General features: G+C 32.5%; 4 protein-coding genes and 1 long non-coding RNA gene across 6 annotated transcripts; 2 read left to right on the top strand and 3 right to left on the bottom strand.

Moving 5' to 3' along the window:
- The first annotated feature begins 388 nt into the window (after window positions 1–388).
- Window positions 389–2,587, top strand: LOC133309176 (uncharacterized). 2 transcript variants are annotated; one of them, XR_009751290.1, is made up of 3 exons: window positions 389–471; window positions 589–651; window positions 2,408–2,587. It is a non-coding gene; the product is annotated as an uncharacterized LOC133309176 (long non-coding RNA). The 2 variants fall into 2 exon arrangements; XR_009751289.1 differs by lacking the exon at window positions 2,408–2,587 and adding an exon at window positions 1,191–1,366.
- Window positions 2,588–9,880: 7,293 nt separating this feature from the next.
- LOC133309195 (F-box protein At5g39250) lies at window positions 9,881–12,415 on the top strand. The gene is made up of 2 exons (XM_061509940.1): window positions 9,881–10,086; window positions 11,407–12,415. Exon 2 carries the CDS (start codon window positions 11,457–11,459, stop codon window positions 12,210–12,212), a length of 756 nt encoding a protein of 251 aa, XP_061365924.1. The 5' UTR covers window positions 9,881–10,086; window positions 11,407–11,456; the 3' UTR covers window positions 12,213–12,415.
- Window positions 12,416–15,096: 2,681 nt separating this feature from the next.
- LOC133309188 (expansin-A22-like) lies at window positions 15,097–16,232 on the bottom strand. Its single transcript, XM_061509928.1, has 2 exons — window positions 16,094–16,232; window positions 15,097–15,716 (listed from the first exon to the last, which is right to left on the bottom strand). Exons 1-2 carry the CDS (start codon window positions 16,230–16,232, stop codon window positions 15,097–15,099), a joined length of 759 nt encoding a protein of 252 aa, XP_061365912.1.
- An 827-nt stretch (window positions 16,233–17,059) lies between these two features.
- Window positions 17,060–18,001, bottom strand: LOC133309249 (expansin-A23-like). The gene is made up of 2 exons (XM_061510005.1): window positions 17,863–18,001; window positions 17,060–17,694 (listed from the first exon to the last, which is right to left on the bottom strand). Exons 1-2 carry the CDS (start codon window positions 17,999–18,001, stop codon window positions 17,060–17,062), a joined length of 774 nt encoding a protein of 257 aa, XP_061365989.1.
- Window positions 18,002–22,599: 4,598 nt separating this feature from the next.
- LOC133309201 (biotin carboxyl carrier protein of acetyl-CoA carboxylase, chloroplastic-like) lies at window positions 22,600–26,332 on the bottom strand. The gene is made up of 7 exons (XM_061509947.1): window positions 25,859–26,332; window positions 24,510–24,557; window positions 24,221–24,381; window positions 23,787–24,105; window positions 23,557–23,628; window positions 23,145–23,210; window positions 22,600–23,016 (listed from the first exon to the last, which is right to left on the bottom strand). The coding sequence occupies exons 1-7, from the start codon at window positions 26,030–26,032 to the stop codon at window positions 22,993–22,995; spliced, it is 864 nt and encodes a 287-aa protein (XP_061365931.1). The 5' UTR covers window positions 26,033–26,332; the 3' UTR covers window positions 22,600–22,992.
- Window positions 26,333–27,804: the final 1,472 nt, after the last annotated feature.

Below are 27,804 nucleotides of genomic sequence, written 5' to 3' on the forward strand. Positions count from 1 at the left end.
CTCTTACATTTCACGATTTTATGTTTCTGCTAGCTCCTACCGTTTCTACGTAGAAACTATGTTTTAACAACATTGCCTATAACATAAAAAATATCAAACTCATAAAGATTTTTCTTATTATTTTTAGTGCTAGTGGACTCAGTGGCAGAGCCACATACATCTTGGGGTTGCCTGAGCCCGGGCTAAATTTTAAATTTTTTTACTTATTATATATAGTTATATATTTAATTATAATTTATCCCGAGCTAAAAATTAAAATATATTTGGAGAGGGATTTGGATAGGGTGTATTAAGTTATGTGTTCAATTTTTACTTATATACAAATAAAAATTAAAAAATATTTAATAAAATTAAAAAGTAGTTGATAAAATTATAACTTTCTTCTTCCCTCTAACTTTCTTCTTCCCTCTTGCCATATTCAGTTCTCGTTTTCTAACCAAAAAAAAAAAGGATTTTGGAGACAGAAAATCGGTGAGTTCGCTCTTCTTTCTTTCCTATACCTCGTTCCCTTTCAGATCTGCGATTTCCTTCTCCCAATTCATGCATATATTTGTGGGTTAATTAATTGTTCCTTTCATTCAATTTTAGGTTGAACCATGGAGCCCATGGACATTGTCGGCAAATCAAAGGAAGATGCTTCGCTTCCTAAAGGTTTTATTATTATTATTATTATTTATTTTTTCTCTGTTCGTGAATTTGATTGCATAACTATTGAGTAGGATATAAGATATTCATGTCGAGTTTTCTGGAATCAATTTGTTGCCCGCATATGTGAATTTTGTTTCTCTCTGGAAATTTCTTTAGTAAAAATGACGAGGAGAATGAAAAATAAATAAAATAAATGTTGTTTTGAATAGGTTTAATTGATAAAATATTGCTAAATAATAGTTAATGGTGGTATTTGATTCTTTTAATTTCGATGGCACTTGAAACTCTGCTTTCTTTTTGTTGTTAATGCATCATTATTTTCATCGCTTACTAAAGCCCTGATTCTTTGGCAGCAACATTATTTTCATCATTATAATGTGTTGCCCAAATTATGTTAAATGCATTCTTTGATGATGTTTTCCCCCCCTACAGATTCTGCTTTCCCCTGTCCTTGTATAAACTGTCTATTTAGCTTACTTGTACCTTTTAATATCAACTTGTTTTTCTAGTCAGTTAATTATTGTTCAATTTCAATGATTCAGGTATGTGAAAAGAAAACATTGTATTGATGTTACTGAAGTGTTTAGGGTACTTAATGCTGAGAAGAAAATTCGGATAGGCAAACTTGTTTTTTACATAACAGTGCTCCTTACTATTGTCTTCAAGTTTGTCATGTCCTCAAAATAGCATATGCTTATCTAGTGTCTTCAATAAGCATATTATTTTACAATTCTAAGTTTTAGGTATTAGAATTTATAGTAAATTTTTTTTCTAATAAATTTATGTAATTATAATAAATATTTTAATATATAAAATTTTTGACCCGAGATTAAATTAGAGCTGGCTTGGATGGACTAGTGCTCACTAAAATGGTGCTGCATTTCATTTCTTTATTTTTCATTTTTATATATTACCCAATTTAGTGTTGTCACTCCTTTATAAACAATAATTTATGTGATAATCAGCCACCACGGTGAATCGTACAAGCACTTTCTGTATAAATGCACTCAATTTGTTCTCTCTCACGGTCGGTCCCATGATCACGCAGTACCCTTTTATTATGAGTCTTTTATTTTTCACTAGCAAACAAAAATGATTCAGCCTATTTCAACAGTGACATTTTACAAGCTCAATTATTAGCTTAAAAACAATTTATACAGTTGGCACTAATCCTCGGAAGAATTTTTTAATCGGTGCGCATGCAGAAGCATGGACGTAAAATAAAGTCTTCTTCATAGTTGATATTTATCAAAACAATAATTCAACTTGATAATAGCTATTTAGCATTTGCAAAATAAGGCTGCTGAAAACAAATGTTCTAGAAGTAGTAAGTACAGGATTTCAAGGTGGCCAAATACATGTTCTGTTCATATGGAAATAGAATGAAAAAATGAAAAATACAAAATGGAACGTGTCTCATAAAAAATGAGCAATAAATTGTCGAAATTTCCATTTGCATCTGTATGTATCTCGTTAAAATAATGTATTTGATTGTATTTATTCTATCCATTTCTTTGCCTAGTTTAAGTTCAATTTGCTTTTACTTTGGTGAAGAACTGTTAGGATTAGATTTATTTCTCTTTAGGAATAGGATATAATATGTCAATGTAACAGCTGCATTTTTTTTTTTTTTTTTTTTTTGGTATCCTTGTAACAGCTGCATATAGTCACCGTGTTTTCACATCTTGCTTCCTGATTTTCACTATTTGTTTTTAGCCGTTGTAAATCTCACATCTCACTGTGAGATGCTTGTGCACAGAGATGGAGAAATGGTGCAAAGAGAAAATATTGGGTGGAGAAAGACCTCGGTTCGATTCTTACCAATATCATCTCGGGAAAGGATATAAAATCTTAATCCTAGACCCATCCAGCATTCAGGATTAATTTCATAACCAGCTCAAATAACCAAAACTAATAAGGGATATTCTATGAAGCCTTCTCGCCTCAAAGAAGTAATTGAAGTTGATATTCAAATATATATATATATATATATATATATATATATATATATATTGTGGTAGGATCCTTTGACACCTCATCTGAGAGTCGTTAGATCAAAAAATATCAACGACTCTGATTTGTTATCTAATTTTCACCATTGATATTTTTTGATATAGTGGCTCTCAGATGAGGTGTCAAATTAAGGATCCTGCCTCATATATATATATATGGGAAAAATATTTCTCCAGCAACTTGGGATAAGTTTATCTTCAAACACTCCAAAACTACGTCGTTTTGTTTATTTATTTCCTTATATTAATTGATTCACCTTTAAATGGTTATGATTCCTTTTTTCTCTGTCTTCCTTTATCACCATTGATCCATCTTTGTACAGATATGATTTAGTAGCCGGAGATAAAATTATCTCAAACACCTTGAGAAATGATAAGCCATACATATATATACGGGTAAATATTTCTACAGCCACTTTAGATAAGGTTATATACAATTATCCCAAAAACTATGTCGTTTTGTTTAATGAAGGGTGCTTTTGTAATTTTAAGTGAATTAATGAAGGGTATTTTTGTAATTTTATTTATTTTTTATCATATACATTTTACGGAAACACCCTTTATTATTGTTATTTAGTGATTATATATAGGGAACAGTGATCATTTTGTCACGCCTGGCCAAAAAAATTACCAAACTGCTACGCCAACAGTAAATTTTTTCAGAATGCCACGTGGGATAATTCGATACACTATGTAGCGAAATATGCTTGCAAATAATTCGCTACACAGTGTAGCGAATTATGCCACGTCAGAATGCACGGTCAGTAAGAATGACATTGTTCAAGCAGGACGTAATTCGCTACAGTGTGTAGCAAATTATGTTCACGAATTATTTTTTGACACGTGACACACTTTCGCAGAAAAAAGTTGATGTGTCATAATTCGCTACCACTGGTAGCAATTTTGGTCTGCAATATGATCACGTGTCACGAAATTATTGGCCACAAAATTCGCTACCAATGGTAACGAATTATGACATGTGGCAGTCTGGTAAAAAATATTATTCACGTGGTATTTGGATAAAAAATTTGATAAAATGTAACAGTTTAGTCACTATTTCTATATAAAGTTGTTTTAATAGTTTTGAAAAAGAGAAGATAAAATAATTTATTATTAAAATAAATTATTGGTGGCCATTGCTGGCATTGTGTCCTTGCGAGACATTGACTTTTGTACTATACTTTCTAATAAAAATCACTAAATGCCATAGATCCAAGTGCCACATCACTGAAATTACTATGTAGTGCAGCGACTATAGTCTAGTTATGTGGCGCATTTGTAATAGGCACAAAAGTTATTAAACGATGTAGCGACTTTTGTGGTCAAAATGTCAAAAAAAATTAGCAACTTTTTTGGCCAAAATTGCTACGGAGTGTGACTCTTTGGCCAAAGTCATTACACAATGAGTTTTATAAGAGTTATGTGGTAAAAAAAGTGATTGTGTAATGTTATAGAGATTCGTTTTACGTGTCATAATTTTTTTTTTTTTTTTCTTCAAAAAATATGGACCCCACAAAATGTTGTGTGTATAAGAAAATTTGTTGTGTCATATTAAATAACAAATACAAACTCTTTACACAATATAGCTATTTTGGCCATCATTAAATTTGTCACCCAAACGGCTACCTTTCCCGGCGACTAGGCTTTGTGCAGGGAAGAAACCCACGATTTGATGGAGGCTTCCACAGACCACAGCTTCTCGTAATCCGAATCCCCTCTTGAATCATTCAACTGTCAATTCTAAAGGAGTGAAATCATGCAAGGTGCATAATTTCTTCATATAATTTAAAAACATGAAAGGAACAACATAGAATAAATTGCCCACCTAGTTGACGAGGATAATTGAGGGGCAAAAAAAAAAAAAACATTTTTGCAATCAGGATGATGTTCTAACAATAATAACTTAATAAGCTCTTTGGTTGGTTAAATAAAAAAACTTTTAATAACTATGATATCAACCGTTGATATAAAAACAAAATTTGCAATAGGTATTTTTTTGTATTTTTTTTAAAGTTGAAATCAAAAAACAACATAAAAATAATTCAAATATGTTCTCTGAATTGATTTTAAAAACTAAAAAAATAGTTATACTTTTTAGAATTATTTTTACAAAACATGTATTATCAATCATTTATTATTATTATTTTTTAAAATAAAAAATTGTTTTTTAATACAGAATTCAAACAGACCTGTATTCTTTATAATTAAAATATATTTCTCATATTGTATGAGATAATTTTATCTCATAAAACACACAAAAAGTGAATGGAATTCATTTTTATATTTCTCTATCATCGATTGGAAGTTTTGTTTTTATATCATTGGTTGATATCATAGTGATTAAAAGTTTTGTTTTTTTGTTTTGTTTCTTCTGTATTTCAAATTTTGACAGCCTCATGATCAGCAAAGCTGGACGCGGGTTTCTTCCCTGCACAAAGCCTGCTCCTAATTACTCAAGTAAGAAGTCAAAATTAATTTGGTGGTTGTCGTCGCTAGGAAATGTAGCTAATTTGGAAGATCAAAGTTGCTACAACATGCAGTGATTGTTGTAGCGACTTTTGTATCCACTACAAACGCGCCATATGGCTAGATTATAGTTGTTATATACATAGTGACTTCACTGACGTGGCTCTTTGGGAAAAAAAATTGGATATGTGATATTCAGGTGATTTTATTACAAAGTGTGGCACAAAAATCAATGTCTCGCAAAGTGTGTCTAGGACACACTGTCAACAATGATTGGACCACTACTTGTTATGTGGCAGAATAAGTCCCTGTATTATGCGACATGTGGCATAATCTGACAGGACCTGTTAGGTGACATAGCGGGTCCTTGTCTATAAATACACCCTCCGAAATTTGACATTCCTTATTTCATTTGTTGTGGTCTTTCTTTGCAGTATATTTTCTCACTTATGTATCCACCTCTTTACTAATATATTCTAAAAATGAGTTCTAGTAGTGATTCATTAGTGGACATTGTATACTATAATGAGAGGAAATATTAAAATGATGCGTATGAGTCCCCATTGTAGCTTTAATGGTCTGAAGAAGACAATCCACAAGAAGTTAGGTGTACAAGATAGTCAATTTATGTGTCGCTTGATGGCTAGACATGACGCCAATGACGGGAAATGGATCGGTGTGGAGATTACTGATGATAGTGATGTAACGTTCGAAGTTGAAACATTTGTAAATCAATATAATATGAGACTCATTGAACTCTGTACATGGTAGACTCCAGTGAACACTGATCCGCCACTCCTTTCAATTCAATCCATTGACATTAATAGGGGCTGCATTTTGATCATGAAGAGAGGTATGTCTTCCCCATCATCTCCACCTCCACCAATATTAAGTTAAATGACTCTGTTGGAAGACAAATATGATCCTTATAGGTTAAGTTATGTTCGAGCACAAACAAACAAGATCGAGTTTTTGTTTAGCATCTCAATGTGGCCACTAAGAACTTCACCGCTAGGAGGTTGAGTGCGAGCAACATGATGAGTTTCCACCATTGTTGCCGATTTGGAGTTCTAAAGTAGATATGATTAAGTTTCAAGTAGAGGAAAATGAATCAGAACTTATCATTCCCATAGGTAGCAGTGACACCACTGAACTTGTCAGAAGGGTGACGAAGTATCCATTTAATGGTGAATTATATCAATATAATAGTGACTAGAGAGATAGCAGCATGAACTACAAATCTTGGTGGTCACCATTGAACTCAAACAAGTTGAGAATCAAAAGGGAGGTGATTGGGTTTGGTTATGACTAATGAATGGAGATTTCTATGGAGTTTCAGCAATGTGAGTTATGAAGAAAAAGATGAGTCTTCTAAATAGGTGTAGGGATATTTATATCATGGAGGAAGATTCCTTTAGTATGGGAAGTGTGATGTCATAATCGTTATTAGCCATGTGGGCCCTACTAAGATGTAAGGTTGTGTGACCTCTCATTTATAAAGGTCGTATATGTGTGAGAGTGAGGGGTAATCAGGTTTGAATAGGACTATTTATCTTTAAGTGTGTTGCGATCAGGCCTTGCTAGATGGTCCATGTGGATACCCAGATAAGACCACTGAGAACATGTTTTAATACCAACAAATGCAAATATATTGAAAATAAAAATAAAAATTATCCTTTTATATTTTGCTTGTTTTTATTAAATTAATTATTTGACATAAAGTTTATTGTCTTGTAATTTTAACATATTTAGAGCCTAAAATCTATCTCTCACAAGAAAATGTTTTTGGTACAACTGTTGTATCAAATTCGGTACAATATTTTCCTAAATATGAACATTTTGGTACCACTTGAATCTAAATCTTGTTTTCCATATTTTCCGTCAAATTTAAAATTTTTCCTTTTTGAGAAAAGATGTTTGGTACAAAAATAATAGCAAAGAAGCTCATGTCTCTCAAATGTACAAAAGGTTGGTATTATTAAATATTGATATGGATTAGATCCATCAGGCTTTTAACAAACAAATAAATTAAGACACTTCACATATCACAACCCTATTATTTAGGGGTGTCTGCGGTCTGGATTGGATCGGTTTTAAAAGCAAAATTCATCCGATCCAATCTCTTCGGTTTGATCATGTAATCATTCATTCAGTTTGTATTTTTTTTCAAATCCGATCCGATCCAATCCAATTTTTTTCGGTTTGGATTGGATCGGTTTTTGATTTTTTGAATATCCTAAAATTAGTTTCATGATTATTGTGCAAATAACATCTTTTGTATATATTGATTTTGTAAAAAAAAATTTAAATACAAAAATATCAGTAAACAATACTATAGTTTTTTTTTTTTTTTTGACAATGAGATATGAAGGTCTACACATATGAAATTTTGTTGATGAGACGTGACTAAGTTTTTTCTTGGGTTTAGTTGATGAGTTAATGAGTCTTTGGTTTAGAAATTTTTGGGCCATGATTGGGAAAAAGACCAAGTAGGTAGAAAGGAATTAATATATTGGATCGTTTTGGATTGGATCGGTTTTTATCAACCCATCCAAAAACCGATCCAATCCAATTAAAATTTGCGGTTTTTTTTTGTTTTTGATTTTTCGGTTTTCGGTTTATTCGGTTATCGGTTTTTCGGTTCAATTTCCGCAGTTTGAATCGATTTGGATCTGTTGATGAACACTCCTACTATTATTTATATTTTATTTAGTAAAGTAAATCGTACAAGAAGCACGTATTATTAAATATTGAATACGGATTAGTACGATAATAGGTTTTAACAAATAAATAAATTAAGACATCATATTCAAATAAGTTTCATTGCTGGCCATGATTTTGCAAGTTCTGCTGAATTTCCATTGTAAGTTCCATTGCTGGCCATGACATTGCAAATTCTGCATGAACTTTCATTGTCATACGCAAGACACGGCAAATTAATTAATTAAACAAAGAACATATGTTTAATTTTTTAAAAATTTGAGTCAACTACATTAGGTTTAAGTCATCTCAAAGTTATTAAGCATAGTTACTGTAACATCTGTCGATTATTATAGTGGGGAAAATAGGGGTAGGTTATTTTATAAAGAAGAAATAGAATTTAAGTGTTACTGAAATTTATTTTATTCTCGAATGTTAAAATACAAATCGCTAAATCAACATAGGGTAATAAGTCACCTTACGAAATATAAATTAATGCGGTTGGCCCACTTCACATTGACTCTATTATTGATTCAGGAAGTTCAGAGTCAATTAGAATTGTGGCCTAATTATTAAAAGAATCAGTAATTTGAAATATAATAAATTACAATCAAATTCAAGTCCAAATGAGGCAGCAGATATAATTGTGATTTGTTTGACAAGAAAATGAAAGTAACACATTTGACATGATTTCAGATCTAAGATTTGGGACGTATTTTGAATGATTTAATTGTAATTGTTTATTTATTTTTAGAGGTTAATTATTGTTATATTTATTTTAGGAAGTTTTATTATTTTCAGGATTTTGAATTTTAGATTAATTTTAATTAGTCTATAAAAGGGTGCTTATGAACTTTATTCTAAGAGTTGAATATTTTGTTATTTTGATAATTATAATTGAGAACCCGAGAAATTTTTGTTTAGCCACTTTTCTATGCGCTTTCGGCATCACAAATACTGCAAGGGTAAAAGATTTCTCAAGTATATGAAAATAAATTATCTTCAATGAGCCCAAAACGACATTATTTTGTGGTGAAAATCAAGATATTTTTGTAATTTTAATTTATTACATGGTTATATTAATTTTTATTATTACAATTTTTTAATCTTTCAATCCAAAACGATGTTATTTTGACCTTACTTGATATAACTTTATCTCTAGTCACTGGAGAAATATTTTTTAATACTACAATCAATATATAATTATGGTGTGGTATAAAACTTCACAAGTGAAAAAAATATATAAATTCTTGTGGATAATACTTTTATCTCGACACTCAGATAAAATCTACTTTAACCTCCATTCTCCACATCTGAAAACACACACTTAATAAGATATTAATCACAATAAATATAAAAAATAGTTTATTAGTTTTAATTGATTAACGTTAACATTAGAATATTTCGAACCATTCTAACATCATAATTATATGTACCATTATTTGCCAAGCATGAATTATTTTATATATTTATCTGAGTTTTGTACTTCCAGCCTTATCTTATTTAAAGAATCTATTTCTTAACTATGCACATATTTAAATTGCATTCTAAAAAAAAAAAAAAAATTATAATTTATAGCATACTATTAATTAAGTTTGACAACACAATAAAAACAAAAGCAATCACATCACTGTAGTAAATCTTAAAAAATTAGAAGTTGTAAATTATATGAAGATCAAGATCACACAATTGTTCTGAATAATAACGACACAAAAAATCTAAAATCAAAATCAACAAAAATATGAAGAATAAAAATTTTGTTAATCCATGAGGGCTTTATTATATATTTATATTTATATATATATAACATGTTGTAATCATCTATTAAAATTAAATCAACGACTTTAATTGATATTATTTCAAAATCAAACGATATAAACAATAATTATAAAAAATGGTAAGGAAGAAGAGACATATATATTTGTATATTAAAGTTAAGATTATTATTATTATTATTATTAATGTCCTTTTATCCTTATCCAAATTCCAAACCCTCTATTTAGTTCTTTCCCTTTCCTTTCTTCCTTCTCTTTTCATTTCTCGCCTCTCTTTTTTGTGGTTTTTTTTTTTTTTTTTTCTTCCATTGACTGCTAAGTATGTACCTCCCTGATCCGATTTTGATCTTGATCTTGATCTTAATCTAGGGTTTTGCCTATTCCATGACAAAACCAATCAATAAGCTATTATCACATCCTCCTTCCGTCCCCAGATCTCCATCATCCTTAGCTCTGCTCTCAATCTTCTTCGATCACAATCAACGGTTTCATCTCTCTCTCTCTCTCTCTCGCTTTATGTACTAATAAATTTTTTATTCTTCACATTCTTTGTTCATTTCGATTTGGGATTTTTTGTGTTCTTATTATTCAGAACAATTGTGTGATCTTGATGTTCGTTCCGCCCTCCCCCCTTGTTATCGTTTGATGGGTCCTGGTTGGTTATGGAAATGGAATGTAAATTGCTATATTCTGTTTAAAATCGTGTAAAATTGAAACAAATAGAAAAGTTTTTTTTTTTTTTTAAATTATTTTTTAGATTGAATGATTTTCTTAGGCATGGTTATTGTTGTATATTAATTCGTTTGGGTGAAGTCTTTTATCTAGTTTTCTTTGTATTTCATTTAGGATATCTGCTTTACATTTTGCTGTGCTCCGTTGTGTATTTGGAAAGTGTGAAGGTGAAAAATTATCAATGAAAATCAATGTTGGTACAACGGAAAAAAAAAATGTGGAAAATATAGAGTAGACCTTTAAATATTGCCTTGTTATCATATTAGTTGTTTAAAAGAATTTTGTCGCCAAATTAGTCTCTCAAAGATACAAAATAGTTACCAAACTCATCCTTTCATGTTATTACTTTTGTCTTCCAAAAGGATGAATGTGATGACGTTTTAGATCTTTGAGGGACTAATTTGAAAATTCCTTTGAGGTTTAATGCGGTGACACTATTCTTTGGAGGGCCAGTTTAGTGGTTTACTCTAAAATTAGTCAAATACACTTCATTTGTGTTTTTAGTTGCATATTATTTTTCAACCTGTCCTCTGTTTTCCACCTTCCCACTTTTCACGCATGCGACTGAGCAAACCCTGTATCAAGGATTAAATAATGAAGATGCAGAGTCTTTCCAGGTTTAAATAATGGTCAAGCATGTTAAAATTAGAATTTTGTATGATGGATACTGCAAGAGGTTAAATAGTGTAGCGGTTGATTTTCCTTTCATAGGCTCAAGTTCTAAATTCTGTGTCTATTTCCTTGTTGACTTTATTCTTGCATTATAATAAGTTTGTGAAGGGTGAGTTTGCCAAAAACATAATCTTTATGCGTACAACATCTAGTTTGTTGTGGTAATGGGAAAGCATGTTGTTTGAGTCAAATGAATTTATCAAATGAAACAATTTCTCTTGTTGTAGGAGTGCTATTTGAAACACTACATACTATCTGTACATGATTGTGTGATGCAATGTCAGTGTACTGCTAATCATGAAATCATTACGAGTTTTGTTTGATGTAGGAGTTATGTTTACGGAGTGAAGTGTTTATGTCTCGAGTATTGACTCTTGACAGCTTTTGATAATTTATTGCAGCGTATGATCATTAAAGTTATTCCATTTTGAATTGCATCTTAAAGCTGTCAATGGCATCTGAAGAAATTTTGAAGGCTGTTTTCCCTTTACTGGAGGGTGTTGATCTTGCTTCTTGTATGGCTGTCTGTAAGCAGTGGAGAGACATAGCTACAGATGATTTCTTTTGGAAATGTATTTGTGCCAAGAGATGGCCTTCAATGTGCAGGCAACCTAATCCTCCGACTTTAACTTACTACAAGTTATACAAAACCTTTTATAAACGCCAGCATCGTAGAACTCTTCTCCCTCCGAGAATTTCTTTTGATGATTTGGAGTTCTTCATCGACATTTGGGCTGAAAATATATTACTTTTCTCAGAAGTGGTGTCTGGCTCTCTCCTCCAATCAGGTTTTAAAATTCCACCATCCGGAGTTTGTGACATGCTCAAATTTCACCTGGAGGGTTCTGAATACAAGATGACTTTTCCTGTTGAACCTAGGTTTACTATCCCTTCAGGACAAAATCAGAATGTTAGTGTCTCTGTGATGGTTGTGCGGAAGGATTCAAACAAGGTTGCTCGCATCATAACTAAGTCCATGTTTGATTACATTGATCGGTCATCATATAGAGCCTTGGCATTTGATTACCTAGACATATCCCCTGGCCACCCTTTTGTGTCTGGCATCCGGGCATGGATCTCTTTGCTATTCATGGAAGATGGAAATGAAGATCTTATGGATGTATTTGGCATCCAAATGGATTTCTGTGATGTGGCAAATTCGAAGGATGAAGTCTTGCGACTACTGGACATGCTTGATTGGAAGTGAATGTTCAAAGTGTGATATCCAACATTACAACAGAAATTATTGGCCATTGTGATTTTATGTTAACTTGTTTTGTTGATATGGATGCATTACAACTTAACAAAATTTGTCATCGTCTTACCTGCACGAATAATTTGTATAATTGGTTGGTGTTAATATCTCGTATGTGTGGAGTATGTGAATACTTTATAATTATTGTCATCAATAAATACTTTTGTTTTTTGCAAGTTCTGATGTACATATATGTAGATCATTATATAATGATTTCTGTCGCCCACCGTGGGTACGGCTAGGGTTGGCAAAACGGGCCAACCTGGCTCGATCCGGCCCAACCCGTATTCAATCCGTAAAAATCGGGCCGGGTTAAGGTTGGCCTGAAAAAAAAACGAGCCAGAAAATCCAACCTGACTCGACCCGAGCCGGGTTAGGGTTGGCTCGATAATCAGCTCGCGGGTTGGCTCGGAAAAAAGCTCGCGAGTTGGCTCAAAAAAAGCTCGCGGGTTAGCTCGAAATGATGCCGGTGGGTTGGCTCGCGGGTTGTCCAGCTCGAAATATTCTAATGCAACTCTCAGACAAGACTTACCTCCCCTGCATTGAATATAAATCTTTGTTTATCAAAGAAAAGCAGTACTGCAGGTGAAGTATCTTGAGTAATGCTCTCACTTCTGCATGGAACTGAGATGCTCTCACTTCAGAAAAATAAATTTCAATGAGTTGATAAAACAAGCATTTGAAGGGTCTGGTCTTATCGCCATGTGACCCAGATAACATATGCTCATATACTCGATTCATACAATAAGCCTCTTACAAATTAATCACATATGCTCATATACTCGATTCATACGATTCTGGGTCAGATCCATTCAACAAAAGTTACAAAAGAACCAAAAATAACAACCAGAAGGCTTATCCAAAAAATTAATCACATTTGCAACAAATTATCCAAGATCTGGAATAAAAAAGGGAACAAAAAAATTTAACAAAATGCCAATATCAGTAAAACAATAACAATGTATTTTCACAATAACAATGAAATTAATATCAGTAAAACAAGAAGAACGGGAAAAAGACCCTAACAGTTTGTGTTGCGGAAGAGGAACGAACCCGGTGGAAGAGAGAACCCGCGATGTCGTCGCCGTCAGTGTGGGTGGGGTACCCGTGAGTTTGTGAATGTGTGATCGACTGAGCGTGACTGCGTTTTGGTTTATCAGATTCTCAGTTCGTCGTGCGTGTTTGCGTGAGGGGTGAGCGACTGAGCGTGACTGATTTGTATTGTATTTTATTTAAAAAAAAATAAGAGTAACTCGCGAGCTGGCTCGTTTGACTCGCGAGCTGGCTTGTTTGAGCCCAGGTTGGCTCGGGTCGGGCTGAATCGAGTTGGCAGCTCATTTTTGCCAACCTAATCCGGCTCGTTTTTTGCGGGTTACGAGCCAACCCGACAGATTGACTCATTTTTGCCACCCCTGGGTACGGCTACCTTTTTTAAACAAGGGTGACACTGTAGTAAGCATTAACTTTATGAGAGGTCAGTGTAATTATCTCTAAAATAATTGATGGGTTAATAGATTATATTTCTGGATCGGCATATTATGAGAAAGGTTTTGCCTTACATGATTAAAGCAGTTTAATTTGTATATGCATTTCTTTACTTCTGAGTTGCCTTAATTTCATATAATCTGCTTGGGGAAGCAATGGAGATGTCTCTTACCTTTGTCAATGGTGAAGGGCAAGATTAAGGTTAACGAACCATGTTCATGGGTGCATATCTAACCCTCGTGCAGAAATGAGGTGACTATTCTGCTAACGGAAGAGGGGTTCATGGTCACTTTTTGCTCCCTTGTATATTTAAACAACATCAAAACAGAACCTATCATCCTAAGGAAGAGAAGAAAAGGGGCAGAGTTGTAGGGTTCCACGGTATTGTCTTTGGAGTCTTTAGAGTGAGACAAGTAGCAAGCCATTTAATCTGACACGAGGTATCCAATATTTTTAATCCGTGCCCCGCTAAATGAGAAGGCTTTTGGTGTTAGGTCTAAATAAACGCTACTATGGGTTAAAAAATAATAGGCCCAAGGAGGGTTGTCACGTATTAAAAACCCTATTACATCAAAACATTTATAATCGAAGATAGTAATAAATTTTAGGGGAATTAAAATGTAATTGAAATGAATGAAAATCATTTTAGAGGAATTATATAAGATATAATTGAAATGAGGAATATAGAGTAAAATAATTAATAGGAAAACGTTTCTACTAAAACTTGAAGAGAAATTCATAGTAAAAGTTTCTTTTAAAAATTATTGAGATCAAGGATTGAAACGAGGAATTAAGAAGAAAAAAAAAAACTGTTTTCACATGAGCAATTGAAAGGAGGAATTAAGAGTACAACGTTTCTTCTAAAAATTATTTTAGCAGAAATTAAGAGATATAATTGAAAGGAGTGTAAAAAACCTTGGGATACGCTCAAAGGGTGGGAGTGCCCAAGGTCTTATAGAGGTCATATTAGTTGCTCATCCAATCAATGTGGGACTATATATCTCAACATGCCCCCTCACGCAAGTTGCACAGGCCCAAAGATATTAATATTGAAGTAGTATACTAAAGTGGGAAGGTTATACTCAAAATCAAAATCAAATCATCGACTCTCTTACTTAATGTTACTTTGTATCCATTAATTTAATTTTGATCCAATAATAATAATGTTGGTGGTAAGAGCTAGTAAGAACAAAATGATAGTAAACTCAAACGAAGGTTGCTCTCATCATAAATAATTCACATCCAGATATACATTTCGTTGGAGTTTCGATTAGTATTTTGAGAAACCTTGTGTGAGTTTATAAGTGTTAGTTTTGTGACCAAATGTTATTCTCTACTTAATTCAACAAATCTAAAAATTGTTCCTGGCCGCGTAGCTTTGACCGAATCGCCAATTGCTGGGGGCAACATTATCAAACTCCAACATTGTACGATCACTGGTTGTCACCTTAAATGACAAGGCTTGTCCCACCAAATTAGTTCCGGTAACCCAAATTTGTCCCCAACTGCGTGACATAGGAAGCCAGCCACTCTTAGACCCTTTGATACTCACACTAGAAACATCACCAGCATTGGCAACATTGTACACCAAAACTTGCAACGAGTAAGGATTTCCTTTTATCTCAAACTTGACACCCCCGATTTTAGTGCATGGAACCCGGCGATATTGAACAGGAATGATCCCTGCTTTGTAAAAAGCAATGGTGGTGAACATTTTCATGGACAAGTCAAAGTGCCTTTGTGGAGGGTTGCACCAATTGTCATTAGGCTTGGAGTAATTGGGAGGACAAAAATTTGTTGCAGTAATTTTTATTGAGCCTGCATTCTTTTTGCACCATTGGGGATCATTGACACACTTTATCTCAAAACATGCACCACATGTGACTCCTTTGTTGAATAGGGCTGTGCTTAATGCTGCGGTCGCAAGCCCATAGCCTTGCTCTAAGAGATTACCATAACCACAAGCACCCTCTGCATACCATGTATTATCACAATAACAATGAAATTAATAAAAATCACTTCTCGTTAAATCTCTACTAACAAGGATAGGATTAGAATAATTCTTATATGCAGTCTTGTTCTTGCATAATTGTAAAAGAACTGTTGACTTTTTAGTCATACAAGGAACAATTTTACCATTTACCACTCTGTGACCTTTCAATCATAAAAGAAACAATTTTACCACTGCCCCAGCTCGGTCTCTTGATAAGAGTTAAAGCAATATGACAATTTTTTATAGTGTCAACATTTTATAGTATACATGTGATTAATAATGAAAATAACTCATCTTTGATGATAATGATTCATAATATTTTTCATTTTTTTTTTTTTTTGAGTTCTATACTTACGCATGGTATCTCCACCATTCATGTCACCATAGAAGGTTGCATGCGCATCATACCAACGAGTGTCAATGCCAGCTGACACGGCTTGTACGAAGCTAGCCACCAAAAGGGCCAAAGGAACTAAATAGTGAAATTTAGCCATGAAGGTAAAAGACACAGAAATTGATGAAATCTGAGGTTAGATTTGTTGATGAAAGGTGGTATTTAACGATGTGGGAATACTATTAGTCAGGGTTTTGCAAATGTTGTGTAATTAAACGGATAGAAGGCTTTAAATGTTGTGTAAGTAACATTTCTCTTACAATAAAGAAATGTGGGCCGTTAATATGAGATAAAAAAGAGTCGAGCAAAAAAAAAATGAACGAGAGTGACAAATATTATAAGATTTGTGAAAAATTTCTATACTTAGTAAGATAACTGAAATGTTATACAAGAGTAACTTAATTGGTGCACCGTTTTTGTTATCAAGTAGTTTCTAATCCTAACATAATTGAAATTTTATCTAGGTTGAACGTTTTGCTATGTTATAAAACTCAATTCAAACATGTCAGTTAGCTCGACCGATGAATTGGTGAATCAATGAGGTAACCGATCCTAATAACATGTTAGCAAAACATTGATTTGGTCGAGCTATAGTAACCAACTGGAACATCCATTTAATTGGGAGAGCTAACTCTAGCAACATACAAGATTGCCTTCGCGTGGAGGATGCCAAAATAACAATAATATACCTCATGTTTTGAAGTTTTATCCCAGGTGTGATTGAGATAGTTTTAACTACTGAAAACTTAATTCAAGGAAAATCATGTCAATATTATTGTCTTACATTAATTAGGCTGTTATTGAAGTCATTCTTGCTATGGAGAAAATATGACATAGCTGTGTCGACAACTAAACAAACAAAACACTAGAATTGAAATGACAATATGACACTCCTAATTTTGTGACCAAATGTTATTCTCTACTAATTCAACACATCTGAAAATTGTTATTGGCTTCGTAGGTTTGTCCGAATTGCCAATTGGTAGGGGCAACATCATCAAACTCCAACATTTTACCATCACTTGTGGTCACCTTAAATGACAAGGCTTGTCCTACAATATTAGTCCCGGTAACCCAATGTTGTCCCCAATTGTGTGACATAGGAAGCCATCCAGTGTTAGACTTAGACCCTTTGATGCTCACACTAGAAACATCACCAGCATTGCCAACATTGTACACCAAAACAAGCAACCAATAAGGGTTCCCTCTGATTTCAAACTTGACACCACCATTTTTGGTGCATTGAACACGACGATATTGAACAGGGATGATCCCTGCTTTGTAAAAAGCAATGGTGGTGAACATTTTCATGGACAAGTCAAAGTGTTTTAGTGGAGGGTTGCACCAATTGCCATCAGGTTTGGAGTAATTGGGAGGACAAAAATTTGTTGCGGTAATTCTTATTGAGCCTGCATTCTTTTTGCACCATTGGGGATCATTGACACACTTTATCTCAAAACATGCACCACATGTGAGTCCATTGTTGAATAGAGCTGTGCTTAGTGCTGCAGTCTCAAGTCCATAGCCTTGCTTGAAGAGATTACCATAACCACAAGCACCCTCTGCAAATACCATATATTTTCAAAATAACAATGAAATTAATATGGCTTTTGTTTTTATGTAATCAAAATTTAATAGTATGCATATGATTAGTCATCAAAATAACTCATATTTGATTACAATGATCATGATTTTCTTTACAAAAGAAAAAAGGGGGATTCTATACTCACGCATTGTATCTCCACCCTTCATGTCACCATAGAAGGTTGCATGAGCATCATACCAATTACTGTCAGTGCCAGCTGACATTGCTTGTACGAAGAAAGCCACGAAAAAGGCCAAAGGAACCAAACAGTGAGACTTAGCCATGACTAAGGTTAAAGACACAGAAAAGTGTTATTTAATGATGGGGGAGTACTACTAGTTAAGGCTATGCTTCTCGTCATTCAGGAAATCAAAAGAAGCATGACAAGATTTGATTATTATTTGTTTTTGGTAAAAAAAATATTTGATTCTTCATAGCTGATATATGATACCATATTAAGGTTAAATCATTTTTTTTTTTTTGCTATAAATAGTTCATGCATGAAACCTTTCAAGCTGAAATCCACTTTATCAGCTGAATTAGTTGGTACCTTAAAGGTTACTGCACAACTATCTTAATAGCCGAAAACGAGTACCTAAAGCTGATACATGATTCCAAATTAAGGCTATACCACAATTTTTATTTTTGTTCTATAAATAGTTGATTCTTGAAGCCTTTCAAGCTGAAACTTTAATCGTTAGAGCTGGCTGGCACCTTCAAGGTTGGCATAGCTCTGTTTGATTCTGTTTCCTTAAAAAATCATATATATGATTCGGATGGAAATCTTATAGAATTCAAAATTCATGAATAAGAAGTTGAGTGTGAAAAGATATGTCTTTTCATTGTCGAATAGACATAACAATTCACAGGTAAACAAACATGATTTTTCATGGCCGAACAAACAGAACTCTTGGTGAATAGACATGACTTTTCACGGCTGAACAGACATGACTCTTAGGTGAATAGACATGACATCATGACATGACTTTTTACCGTCAATAGGCATCATTCATCATGATCAGTCATAGTTTATAAATATGGAAGAAAATCGAAAAAAATAATGGACATTTCCGATTTCTCTCCTATACCGTAACTTTGTCAAAAAAAAAAATTCAATTGCATTTTGCATTTGCATTCTTCTACTCTAGTGCGATTGGTCAGGCATAGGTTGAGTTCGATAGGCCTATTCTATGTGGAAGTGTTGCCACGAGAATAGAGGTAATTCGTTCTATCCTAGGAGACATTTGTCTGCGAATCTTAGGCACTATAAAGAGGGCAAAATTGTCTTAGGGCCTGTTTGGTGTGACGTATATGGCATGATAGTATAAACTTATACTATACGTTATGACATTTTCAGTTGTTTGGTGTGACCATCGTATAGTATAAGCTTATACAACATAATCCCTTAATACATCAAAACGATGTATAACTTAATCCAGCCTAAGGGTGATGGATAAGGCCTGATAAGAGATTGATGTATTAACATCGTTGACCAATGTAATTCTCAAAAAATTAATATATTATTTTAATATTAATCTATTAAAATAAAAATTAATTTTTCAATATATTAATTTTTAAAATATTGAATATTTTTATTTTTATAAAAATTAATTTATATTTTGGACACACTTGATCAATAAATTTTTATAAAAATTAATATCATATGACATTTTTTGAAGAATTATATAAATTCTTTATTAAATGATATTTTTATTAAAAATTTATTTTTATCCTATATAGTATTATACAGTGCATTATCAAATATTGGATGATATTATCTTATACAATATATTATTTTATACAATACCATGTCAAACGCTGGATAGTATTAAAATTCAATCAGGTCTTATACTATCAGGCTTTATCCTATACTATGCACCAAACATGCCCTTAAGGACACAGTGTCTAACACTGGGCTTGGATTTTTTTCTTATCACATTCATATATTTTCATACAGTATGCTTTAATTTTGTGTTATTGCATGTTACAATTTTTTGTGGATATTTCATGAAACTTCGAATATGGTAGAAGTGATTTTTCTAACACGAATTATTTTATTTCAATGATTTTATCATCATTTTTTTTTCTAACAAAGACTAACTTCAGAAACAATGTATTGGGTACGTTAAAGAAAAGCAACTTATAAAACCGGTCTCATTATTCACTAAGGAGGATTATAAGCCAATAAAAATCAAACGTTTTTAAGTGTTGGATATATATATAAAAAAATCAGAAAAATATTTTCTGCCACAGACACAAGTATTTGAGAGAGAGAAGTCTGTGGCCGAAATTATTTTTCTGCCACAATGCTAAATGATTTGTCGTATATATATATATAGAGGAAGGATATTCTTACTACCAAATTTTTTTACTACTAACTTACTACATATTTAATCACCATTGAATCAAAGAGAGAGAATGTTAAAAAGTTTTTGAAAAAAGAGAAAATGTTGATCCAATGGTTATTAGATAGGTAGTGAGTTGGTAGTAGAAGATTTTGGTAGTAAGAATATCCCTCCTCATATATATATATGAATTTGTTTTTTCTGCAGTCAATGTAATACAGTAAGTTCAAAACGACGTCGTTTTGAGGCGAAAATCAAGGTATTTTGTAATTATAATTTATTTCAGGATTATAATAGTCTTTCTCATTATAATTTTTTAATCTTTCAACCAAAACGACGTTGTTTTGGGAGCGAACGTAGATAACTTATTTACATTCACTGTAGAAACATTAAAGCGTGTATATATATAGAGAGAGAAGTAGGATCCTTTGACACTAGTGTCAACTTTGAAGTTTGACACCTCATCTGAGAGCCGTTAGATTAAAAAAGATCAATGATATCACATGCTTACAAATCAGAGTCGTTGATCTTTTTTGATCTAACGACTCCCAGATGAGGTTTCAAATTTGATATTTGACACTGGTGTCAAAGGATCCCCTTATATATATATATATATATATATATATATATATATATATATATATATATATATGGGATAGGATCAACTTACACCGGTGTAAGAATAATAAATCTTACACCAAATCTTAACCGTTGATTTCCGTGCATCCAATGGTTAAGATTTATTGGGAATTAAAAATTAATTAATGAGTGAGACCTAATAAATCTTAACCGTTACATGTAGAAAATCAATGATTAAGATTTGGTGTAAGATTTATTATTCTTACACCGGTGTAAGATGATCCTGCCCTTATATATATATATATATATATATATATATATATATATATATATATATATAGGTTAACATTTTTTTAGCCACTTGAGATATGGGTTAACATTTCTTTAGCCACTTGAGATAAGTTTATCTCCAACCATTTTTTTTTTTTTTTGGTATCTATATCTCGAGGCTCCCGCCACTCTTTTAAACTATGTATTCCCCAAAAAATACGTAGTTATAACATTAAATTTTTTTTTTCTCCTTCCTCAATCACTTTTCGGAACACGATAACGGAGAGAGAGAAAAAAAAGTAACTAATGTTATAATATATATTTCCTGGAATACATAATTAAAAAATGGTGGTTGGAGCTTATCTCAAGTGGTTGGAGAAATATTTTTCCCATATAAGACAAGATTATTTTACATTGGTGTAAATTATATTTTTATTTTTGGCAATTGATCTCACTTGTATAAAATGCTCTAATTTATTAGTTATATGAGCTATTGAATATAAGTAGAACAATAATTAAGAAAAAGTATAAGACTTTTTATTTTTAGTATAAAGGGATTAATATTTTTCTTGTAACAGAAGATAAAATTATCTTTTGCAACCTCAAGATAACGTCGTTTTGAAGTTTGAGAAAAAATATAATATATTTTAGTAAAATTCATGATACTAGAAAAAAATAAAATTTTTAAAATACCCCCTCTCTTTTTTCCTAACCCGAAAATGACTTTATTTTGAGATTTTGCTAGATATAACTTTTATCTTCAGCTGCATCAGAAAATACTGTTTCGAAATGGAGTTTGCAGTAGACTCTAATAATTTAGTCATATTCCGGTCTGAAAAGGATGTCAACAAACTGTTCTAGTCATATTACGGTCTAAAAAGGATTTCAACAAACTGAACGAATACGATAGATGCCAGTCACAGTATCATCAACAAAATATAAATAGTTATATTTCATTTTTTGGGTAGAAAATATTTTGTTATATACTTATATTCTGAGTGTGGAGTAATGGAACCCCCTTTTATTGGAAAGTTAATAGAATTCTTTGGTCCATGGAGATTGGATCAGGTTGTGCCAAGTTTAAGATGGCTAAAGCAGCTTGGGATTTTGTCCTTCATAAAAGCTTGAAAATATTTCTCATCAAAGCACATGTTTCACCATAATCAAGAATTCTACATAATAAAGCCAAATGAATAAGGAAAGCATATGAGATAAATGAGACTGCAATTTAAGCATAAGAAGTTAAGAACACACGAGTGTTAGGACGAAAAGGATCAAAACATTATTTGACAGAAAGTCGTGAATGCTGGATAAAATGAAAATATCAATTAACACAATACAAAAGCAGGGGATTCAAATTGGTATGCGAGGGTGCTGAGGAGTGAAGATATACGAGTCACCTGACCCTTTATTTCAGTGTATGACCTTAAAAGGAGGAAATGAACTCATCCCATGTTCTTGTATATCACTGAGGACACGGAAAGATTCTATTAATTTATCAAATTGTGGTAGCTTAGTTGATAACAAAGGAGATGCATACATGAAAAGAAAAGAACTTTGGTTTGATCCTCACATATCACCTTTGGAAGAAGTTATCTTCATCTTTGACCCGCCCCGCACTCCGGATTAGTCTCGCAGCCGACTCAAAGAGTCGAAGTTTGTGAGAATATCGAAAAGAGCCAACTAGCCTCAGAGATAATTAGAGTTGGATTAACTCAAAAAAAAAAAAGATTGTTTTAATTTTAACACATCTTTAACCCCAACATAAACATGCCATAACAAATGTTTGTAAAACCAGCCAGCAGGTTCATACACGAATGAGGAACCGTTCAGAAACCAAAAGCACAAAACTTTTAGACTACAAATACTAATACTGTTAAAATTACAAATTCCAATGTTCCTTCAGACATGCTGGGGCTTTTATGTCTAAAATGTCTCTTAAACAAATAGAGAAGAAGGATTTAATAGAATGGGACAAACATTATGGCACAAGAACTTTCTGAATGATGAAAATCTTGTGCCATTATCACAATCTTGTGACATGGGAAGTTTCCATCAACTTCAAAGGTCCCTGCCGGTACTCATGGTACAATTACAAAAAGAGGCTGCATTGAGCACAAGTATTTCAGTCAGAGAAATGATGAAAGAGAAAATATATATATATATATATATATATATATATATATATATACATAGAGAGAGAGAGAGAGAGAGAGAGAGAGAGAGAGAGTACCATGTCCACACTGACTGATTTCCCATCCTCTACTAGTATCTCAGCTACTGTTCCTGACTGATCAGCCTGGGAAGCAATGAAAGAGAACCAAGTAATTAAGTTTTTTTAATTAGCTACATAAAAAACTAGAGCTAATGAAGCAGAATGAGATGGAAATACGAAAGTAAGAAACAGAAACAGGGTGCGCTGTGCATACAGCTTTTATAAGTCTGTAATTTTGGGTTTGCTATACTGAGAGAACCTTTTATATGAATTTACGATATTCACTATATGGGAGACTATAAGCTAAATAATAATGGGACAAATCTCCAGAATAGAGAGGAAAGCAAAACGAGAGAGTAATATATTAGTAAAGGGGGAAAGATAAGCAGGATAATATACAAAACTAGCACAAAAAGGACAATACACATACCTCAATTTCATTCATCAGTTTCATAGCCTCAATAATGCAAATAACCTGCCCTTTCTGCACTTTATCTCCCACCTAAACAGCAACAAAAAAATGAGGTTATCCACTATTTTATTAAGCAAACAAGGTAATATTTAGTTTTAAATACCCAACAGCACAATTTGTAAATTGACACGTAAAAAGAAGTTTACTACTTTAATCACGTGTGCTTATACAGTAACGGTGATACATACCTTTACAAATGGTGGTTCACCAGGTCCTGGACACCGATAGAAGGTTCCTGCCATTGGACATTTCAGTGGTGGATGAGACGATGCGCTGGTTTTTCCAGGTGAAGGTAAGGCAAGAGCTGCTTTTGAAGGTGGAGGACTTGCAGGAGCAGAACTAGCAACTGGTGGTGGTGGTGGTGCAGGCAGATAAGGATGTGCAGGATAGGGATATGGTTGAGAAAGTGGAGCTGGTGGAGGCTGCAAAGCTTCCTTTTTTCTTATCATGAGCTCATAGTCTGCTTGCTTAAGATGCAGCTCCATAATATCTCTAGAATCCACAAGTCTGCCCATGGAAATAATATTAATATAATATATAGAAATGTTTCATATCCTAATATTGATAGAAAAATAAAAAGTAAACATGCAACTGTATGCAGAGTGCAGCAGCTTAGTCTTACTTAACAAGTTCTGAAACTTGATTCATAAATGTAGAAATTGAAGATGCATCTGTAGAAGTGCTTGGACCAGAGGGTTTTCCATTTTGGTCATCTCTCTCTTTTGGTGAAGGAGCTTTAACCAGCACCGGGGCAGAATTTGAAGAACTTTCAACAGTGGCAGCCTATGAATACAGAGCAGAGTAATGTGAGGTTATTGTTAATTCAATCTTCTGAAGAACTAATTTGCAGAGCAGGATTAGCATACTCTGATGACAATTTTTGTTCAGAGTATAACTCAAAGCAAACTGACCTCATTAGGTTGTGCTTTCCAGACAGAAAATTGCTTCCTGTTAAGGCACTGCATGACACAACAATAACAATGGAACATATAAATAATCAGGAAGAAAAATATAACTGCAACGCCTCTGACACAAGCTTATTATTAGTATCCAGTGAATTGGAATAACATTCACAAACTGAAATGTTTTAATGGATAAATTATGGATTTCCAAGTTTTGAGTTCATTAGAAACCAACTGCAAAACTACAACTGTAGTAACCCACATGTTTGTCAGTTGCTCCCGTGGTAACAGATACATCAAATACAATGAAAATAATGCACTTCCGGTTATAAAATGCTGAAAAATTGTGTAGTTCCCATGGAAGGACATTAAATATATAGTAAATTATCATGAGCATTATTTAAGCATAAAAATTACTAGGAATTCTAAATCATAAAGCAGCATATTAGAAATGTAAAACCAATACCAAGCTTCATGATATATATGCTCTCATATTACCGCAAATGTAGTCTTAATAACTGTTACCAAAAACATGGATCACCCATAGCAGAATTGCATATGTTGCTATGATTCTCTTCATCTATAGTTCCATATGAAAAACAAGGACTTTTATGCTCCAAACTGCTAGATTCAATATTCTTATTCCTTCATGAACATTCAGAAACCCCAAAGAAAAGGATCCCATAGAATATGTTAATTGTAACAGATCTTTCTTTATTACTTTAAAAAAAAAAATCAATTGATCAAGCACTTAGCTTCAGACGTTTTAAATAAAACAAGATATATAAACTTATTATTTCTCCACTCCGCAAGAAGTACTATAGTAGTCGAGGTATGAAATAATACGTTTCTACAGATCAAAGTATGAGTCAACTGTAAACTGTGATATGTTGAAGAAAGCTTGAAATTAAATAAGACTTCAAGGAACAAAAGGTTTCCTTTTGTTTTGCATGATGCTCCAAGTCCAAAGGCACTCAACACAGTAAAGACAGTGGTGGGGATTTGCTTAAAGGTCTTTTCATAATTTTTGTTTTGCATGATGCTCTAAGTCCAAAGACACTCAACACAGTAAAGGCAGTGGTGGGGATTTGCTTATCACTAATTTATGCTGAAAATAATAGAACAGTTAAAATGAAAGCATAGACAATAACTTTACAACTGACACGCTAAAACAAGAAATAAGAGCAACCCCTTCACCTTTTTCATCATATAATTAATATCTCAAACACAATTCATATAAGCAAACAAACAAAACAATCAAATCACATACAGTGACATCATCACTAAACGGGGTATTCTTAATTCAAACTTCAAGCCCAGATTCGAATTTAAAAAATAAAATAAAAAAAATCAAACACCTGAATCCCAGTTGGTGCTGAATCACAACTCAAAGATCCAAATGAAAGGGACTTCTTCAACCCCAACCTGCTCTGACACGAGACGGTATGCATGTTCTGTTGCAGGGTTTGAGAATTTAATCCCAAATGAGCAAAAGAAAGGCACTTGGGGCAAGGGATCGTGAAAGACGCCATTTGGAACAAACCCCACGAATCAAAAACGGATTTTTCCTGTTTAAGAGCTCAAATGGCACAGTGATCTACACAAAATGATGGAAATGGCGAAGTGGGTCGGTGAGAATATAAGGGGTTTTGGTGGCGATGAGATCGAAGAGAGTGTGGGGAATGACGTGAAAAGGGAAAAGCGGAACACAGCAATGGTTGATGGAGACAAGGAAGGAAGGAAGAACAGTGCGATTTTTACACTGTGGCTTCGATGATAACAACGAGAACATCAACGTCACATTTTCAACCAACTAAGAACAATAAATTTTGGATCACTGTTTTTGCATTTGTTGTTGTTATTGTTTCCTAACATAACACAAAATGCTTAACTACACACGCTTCTTCTATGATTTTTTTATTTCTATTTTTTTTTTTAAATTTTTGAAAGAAAAATATTAAAACAGAAGGAAAGTTATATTTATAAATTTTTATAAATTATATTCCGTCTGATCAATAATACTTTAATTAAAAATGTATCAGAATTAGTGTAATTTATAAAAATAAAATTGTAAACCGATCTTTTCCCTGAAACATGTATCCGTCTTAAAATTAATTTATAAATTGAATCCATCATCTTAAGTGTTGAATTCCATTTAATTAAACTTATAATCATACAATAGATTTATTATTCCATATAAACTAAAAATTATGTTCAATATAAGTATTAAATTAACAAAATGTAATTGATTTTATAAATTACTAAATTAAGACATATTATTTAAATAAATATATTGGGTAATGTAAGATGGGTTAACATCAAATCGGCACCTGCTTTGCCAAATTTTGATAGAAAGTTATATTATATGATTAGGCTATCGTTTTTATATTTCTCTATATGTTCTTCTGTCTCTGACTCATGAAACTTTGTGCCATTATTTTTTTTTTTTTCTTTTTTGAAAAAGAATGTGGGCTCCATATCTTTTCTATAAAAGGAGAAATTCTTAACCCGTGGCTATTCTCAGAAGTTATTGAAATACCTCTAGGTCAAATACTTTTTTTTTCGAGGGCTTAAATATTTATTTTCCTTTTTTCAAGCTATAAAATTTACGGTGAGTAGAGATTTAATGCATATTTTCATTTATAAAAAAAATTGTAGATAAGGAAAAAAAATTGTTTTCAAATAGAGAGTTTGAGTCACTTCTTATTTATTAAATATCAAATTTATTCAAATAACAATAACTTGATAAGAATGCGCAAGTATGTGAAAATTATAAATTTATTTAATTAAATATATCTGAGTATGTGAAAGCAATTAATGATAAATAAATTTCGGAATTAATGTTTATTTTTTAAAAGATATAAAATTGTGTTATTTTAATTAAAATTATTATTTTTGTGGTGAGAGAAACAGTTGCATAATAAAAATTATAATGGAAGACAATAAGAGATCTTTTTAATTTATATATTAAATAATAAATAATATTTTTAACTAAAATAACTATACTTTAAAATGACAAATATTTTTACTATAAATTTAACATTTTTGATCATTGGGTGCGTGTGTAGAATTGTATTTAGGTTTATTGAGGCATAATATAAATAGACTACCATAACATTTGAGTTACATACAACTTTTTTGTGCTCTTCGCTATGATTAGGATAATAAATTTTAAAATATTCATAGATGGAATAAGCAAACTTTATTATAGGACACATTACACACTGTATTTTATATTGTTTTGCGTGTAACAGAAAGAATTGAATTGGGTTTAAACTAACTCTATTTTGACAAATAAGTTAAT

The sequence above is a fragment of the Gastrolobium bilobum genome, unplaced genomic scaffold (genome assembly GCF_033153095.1).
Source record: "Gastrolobium bilobum isolate Gb01-03AN ecotype WA unplaced genomic scaffold, APGP_CSIRO_Gbil_v1 utg7600, whole genome shotgun sequence".
NCBI classification, from domain to species: domain Eukaryota; kingdom Viridiplantae; phylum Streptophyta; class Magnoliopsida; order Fabales; family Fabaceae; genus Gastrolobium; species Gastrolobium bilobum.